Below are 5,382 nucleotides of genomic sequence, written 5' to 3'. Positions count from 1 at the left end.
TTATTGGGTCCCGAATGCTCATCTTTGCCAAGTAATCAGCCTTTTCGTTACCTTCTATCCCAATATGACTAGGAATCCATAGCAGTACTATCACCTTATTTGACGACTGGATCATGTATATTTTATTTTGAATGCTTTGAACAATTGGGTTTGTAGAAAATTTATTCGCGATACTTTGAAGAGAGCTCAGTGAATCGGAACATATAATATGTTTGTAAAAGAAGTCATTAGTTGCTATATTTTCAACTGCTTTTTCTATAGCCATAAGCTCCGCGGAAAATACTGAGGTAAAACAAGGAAGATGTATCTGAATCGTTACGTCTTTGTTAAAACAAGCTAGTCCAGTATTGGAATTTATTTTCGAACCATCAGTGAAGAAAAAATTGTATTCTTTATATGTGTCACTAAGCTCTAAGTATTTGTTTCTAAATGCTAGAGAGTGAGTATTTTTTTTGGAATTTTTATGTAAGGAGAAATCAATCGTAATATTATTTTTCGTCCAAGGTGGAAATGAGTGAAAGGTTTTAAAAGTCGATTGATTATCAGGAATTCCATACTTATTTAAAAGAGCGCTACTTCTACACTTGAACGATTTTTTTGCATTTGTTTGTAAAAGGTGTAATGGGTGGTTTTCTAATGAACAAATTTTTATTCTTAATTTCATTATTTGAATATCTCTTCGTAATGATAAAGGCATTACTCCTGATTCAGCTAAAATACTCTTAGTCGGGCTTGTTCGAAATGCTCCTATTGCTAATCTTGAACCAAGATGGTTTATGGAATTTAGTTGGTTCAAAATTTGTTTCCCTCCTGTTACATATAATGCTGATCCGTAGTCTAATCTAGAAAGTACTAAAGTTTTATGCAGCGTTAAAAGCGTTTTTCTATCCGAACCCCAACTGGAATTCGAAAGTGTTTTGATTATTTTTATTGCGTTCATTGCTTTAGCTTTAGTTATTCTGATTTGTTTAGACCAATTCAATTTACAATCAAAAGTGATTCCTAAAAATTTGTGTTCTTTTTCAAATTTTATAGTCTGTCCCAAAAAATTCAATCTTGGATCTTGATGACAATTTTTAAGTTTACAAAAATGGACTGCTTTCGTTTTAGAGTTTGAAAATTTAAAACCATTCGTATTGCACCAATACTCTAAGTTATCCAAAAACAATTGTAGGTTTGTTTTAATCCTGTCTAAGTTTCGATCTTTACAAAAAGCGGCAAAATCATCAGCAAATGATATATTTATTACATCTGGAGAAGCAATATCATGAATAGCTCTCATGGCTACCAAAAATAAAGTTACGCTTAATACCGACCCTTGAGGTACACCGTTTTCTGTTTTATAGTATGCTGAGAACGTATTTCCTACACATACTCTAAAAATTCGATTTTCCATAAAACTGTTTATGAACCACAAAATATTACCGCGAACACCTATTTTGTACAAAATTTCTACAATTCTATACCGCCATGTCAAATCGTAAGCCTTTTCAAGATCGAAAAATATTGCTACTAAATGTTCTTTTTTGCTGAATGCATCTTGAATTGCACTTTCTAGAGTTACTAAATTGTCCATCGTGTTCCTGTATTTTCTAAATCCGTTTTGATTGGGATGAAAAAAATTTATCGATTCAAGGTACCAAACTAATTTTCTATTTACCATTTTTTCCATCGTTTTACAGGTGCAGCATGTTAGTGAAATCGGTCGTTTATTTGTTGGTAACATTGGGTTTTTATTAGGTTTTTCAATCGGTAAAATAATTGACTCGTTCCAAATGGAAGGGAATGTTTGTGAGGAATAAATATCATTAAATGTGTCTAGTAAATATAGTTTTGCTTCTGGTGGTAATCTTTTGAGCATATCGTAGTTTATATCATCAGGACCGGGCGAAGATCCTTTGAAACTTGACAAAACAGATTCCAATTCGTACACCGAGAAAGGTTGATTCAGTTGAGATAGATTTGTGTCATTAAAAGACAATATTTCATGTTCTGCATTTATTTTAAATGTCAAGAATTCACTTGTGTAATTTTCAGAACTTGAGATGAAAGCAAAAGTTTTTCCTAATTCATCAGCAATTTCTCTTTTATCAGTTATCAAACGATCGTTAACCTTGAGACTAGTCACTGAAGAGTTTTTTATATTTCCTGAAATTTTTTGAATCAGTCGCCAAACATGTTTGGGGGATGTGTTGAGATTTATATTAGACACACATTTTTCCCAAGATTCTTTTTTCGATTGTCTTATAATCCTACGAGCCCTGGCTTTGGCTTTAAGAAATGCTAGTTTGTTTTCATCGGTCATATTTGAATTAAATATTTTGAACAATTTTTTACGTTCTTTAATTGCTTTAAAAATGTCATCATTCCACCAAGGGGGCTTAGGTTTCTTAACAACGGGTGATGTTTTTCTCATTGATTCCTTTGCTGCTTGAATTATCACATCATTTAGTAATTCTAACTTTGACAACGATGTATTTTCATTAGTTACTAAGTTATATGACACAAGATCTTGAAATAAATTCCAATTTGCGGACTCTATAACCCATCGAGGTCTTCTTTCTACGGTAGATGTTCCTATATGAGTATTAATTATAATAGGGAAGTGATCGCTCGAACATAGGTCAGAATGAACTTTCCAATTAAACAAAGGTATGATACTGGGGCTTCCGAAGGAGAGGTCTATCGCCGAAAAACTGTTATTCGCTAGACAAAAATGTGTATAGGAACCATCATTTAATAAATTCATATTTGATGAACTTAATAAACGATCAATAGTGTTTCCTCTAGAATTCGAGGATGAGCATCCCCAAGTTAAGCTATGGGCATTTAAGTCACCGGTGACAAGGAAAGGGATTGGTAGTTGCTGAATAAGTTTTTCAAGATTAGTCTGAGTGACATTTAAACCGGGTGGCAAATATAGACTACATAGTGTGAATTCCATTGGATAATACATTCGAACAGCTACTGCCTGAAACTCCGTATCCAGATCTATTTCTATTGAGTGGTACTTATTATTAACAAATATTGCTGAACCTCCTGAGGCTCGCAAATGCACTTCGTCTATTTTGTAATATATATTGTAATTTTTTAATGTTGGTGTTCTGTTATGATCAAAGTGTGTTTCTTGAACGCTAATAGCAGCTGGTGAAAAATCGTGAATCAAAATTTTAAATTCTTCAAACTTGTTGAAGAATCCATTGCAGTTCCATTGTAAGATAGTGAAGTTTGAATCCATTATCAAAAAATTAAAAAAAAAAAAAGATCATAAACTTTTAAACTACTATTCTTGTGATAGATTTAAAGAGATTGAATTGTTTATTGCTTGTGAGAGAGTGAGTAAATTTTCAAGTTCAGATGACTGTCCTGAGTTACTAGGTGAGTACCATGGCGTACTACTACAATTACCTGACATGTCTAGTTCCTGTGAGAATGGGTGGTTATTACCTTTGTGCAGTTGGGTGAGAGGTTCACTACTAGTGAACTCGGTTTTTTTCTGTAGGTGTTGTTCCGATGTTGGCTGTTCATCCATCGTCGTGTCACGGTTGAGTTTAACAGCTTCAGTTGATTCTTGTTGGAAAGAATTAGGTGGGTTTGTTTGTTGTTGGATAACCTTGGGTGTTTTTGTTGGTTGATGTGTTGTTTTTTCGGTTGTGCTGGGTTGCGGGGGCGATGAGTTTTCGTTGCGCGTAGCATTTTGGACTACTTGGGCATAACTTCGGGTAAAAATCGGCACTTCCGGAACCTGTTGTCTCCTCTTTCTTCGGGCTTCTCTAACAGATACTCGATCGGTCACTCGAATACGTTGAATTTCAAGCTCATCCACGAACTTAGCACACGTTCGGGAAATAGCTGGGTGATCTCCACCACAGTTCAGGCACTTCGATGGTTGAGTACACTTTCCGTCAAGATGGAATAAACCTCCACAATTCGCACAAATACGGTTGCCTTTACAGTGGTTCTTCGTGTGGCCAAAGCGTAAGCAATTCGCGCAACGCATTGGTGATGGCACATAGAGCTTTACTTTGCAGCTATAGAAACCAACATTGATTGAATCAGGCAGTTGGCACAAATCAAAAGTTAGCACAAATGTTCCGGTGTCGATCAATTTATCTTTCCCATCCTTGTTCTTTTTTCCTTCTTTGCGTTGCATTCTGCTAACCTTGGTAACATTCTCCTTTCGAAGCTCTTCCAAAATCTCGGCGTCAGAAAGTGAGATTAGATCAGGGCAGTAGATGGTTCCAGAAGTCAAGTTCAAGGTTTCGTGTTCCGTTATTTTGACGTTGATCCCTCCAAAAGTCGATTGTTTTACCAGTTTGGAAGCTTGCTGTCGATCCACAGTCTTCAAAAGAAGATCACCGTTTCGAGTACGTGATATTTGTACATTTGACGTAATAGCATCCATTGCCTTCTTAATGAAGAATGGATTCTCGGTCTCCATAGTTTTCTCCTTGTCCAATCTGTGAAGCACCAAGAAACGTGGTCCATTTCTGCAGTCAATTTTCATGGACTTGGTGAATTCGGTTGGGCTGCGTCGATTTCCAATCTTTCTTTTGAGATTTCCAGCATTTTCCGTTGTGTCCCCGGACAAAAGCTCGTAAAACGAGCCAAATGCCCTGGAACCCCCTCCGGGGTCGTTACTCATGGCTACTTAACCTCAAATCAGAATGTTTTTCTTTTTCACTCCACTCAAAAAAAGTTTTTTTTTTTCCACTCCACTAACAAAAGAACTTTAGTTTGTGGCCTTGAAATTTAAATGATACTATCAGAGCGAATAAAAGCACGTGTTGTTCTCTCAAAAGCTCAGTACGGAATGCGACGGAGCATTTTTAATTATTATAAAAATATTTTTTGAGATATTGCAGTTTGAATGGTCAAAGTCCTAAAAGTCCGATTTTCGTAGAATTGCTGTATCTCAGACCACACAAACTCTAAAAAGCTCAAATTTTTGTGGTATTAAAGTTTGATAGTTTATCTATCCAATGCAGAAAATTTGATCAAAAAATATCATTACAGAAAAAAGTAATGGAAGTTCGAAGTCGAAGTGACAGTGCGCTTGCTTTCAATTTCTATAAAATTATGAACGGTACTGTATGAAGAAATTGAAACCAAATTTTGCATGAGAGGATATTCGAGCACAAGAAATGGAACTATAAAAAAATCATTATTTAATAATTTTTTTTTTCATACTTCGATAACTTATCGAAAAAATGGAACCAAATTTGCATGGGAGCATATTTGTGTACGGGCAATGTTTCTTCGATGGTTTAAGACCCTGCTCTTATAAAAAACAAACACACTCATATAGGATTCCAGTGAAACTTTATGTTTCTTTGAAGAGATCTAATTCAAACTTAACACTTAAGCGTACATATTTCAAGG

The 5,382-nt window shown here is 35.2% G+C and overlaps 1 protein-coding gene across 1 annotated transcript; it reads right to left on the bottom strand.

The window, feature by feature from the left end:
- Window positions 1-2,834: 2,834 nt before the first annotated feature.
- LOC129741379 (uncharacterized) lies at window positions 2,835-4,645 on the bottom strand. Its single transcript, XM_055733104.1, has 2 exons — window positions 3,409-4,645; window positions 2,835-2,866 (listed from the first exon to the last, which is right to left on the bottom strand). The coding sequence occupies exons 1-2, from the start codon at window positions 4,643-4,645 to the stop codon at window positions 2,835-2,837; spliced, it is 1,269 nt and encodes a 422-aa protein (XP_055589079.1).
- Window positions 4,646-5,382: the final 737 nt, after the last annotated feature.

The sequence above is a fragment of the Uranotaenia lowii genome, chromosome 2 (assembly GCF_029784155.1).
Source record: "Uranotaenia lowii strain MFRU-FL chromosome 2, ASM2978415v1, whole genome shotgun sequence".
In the NCBI taxonomy this organism is placed as follows: Eukaryota; Metazoa; Arthropoda; class Insecta; order Diptera; family Culicidae; genus Uranotaenia; species Uranotaenia lowii.
This window is presented reverse-complemented; position numbering and strand designations above follow the sequence as displayed.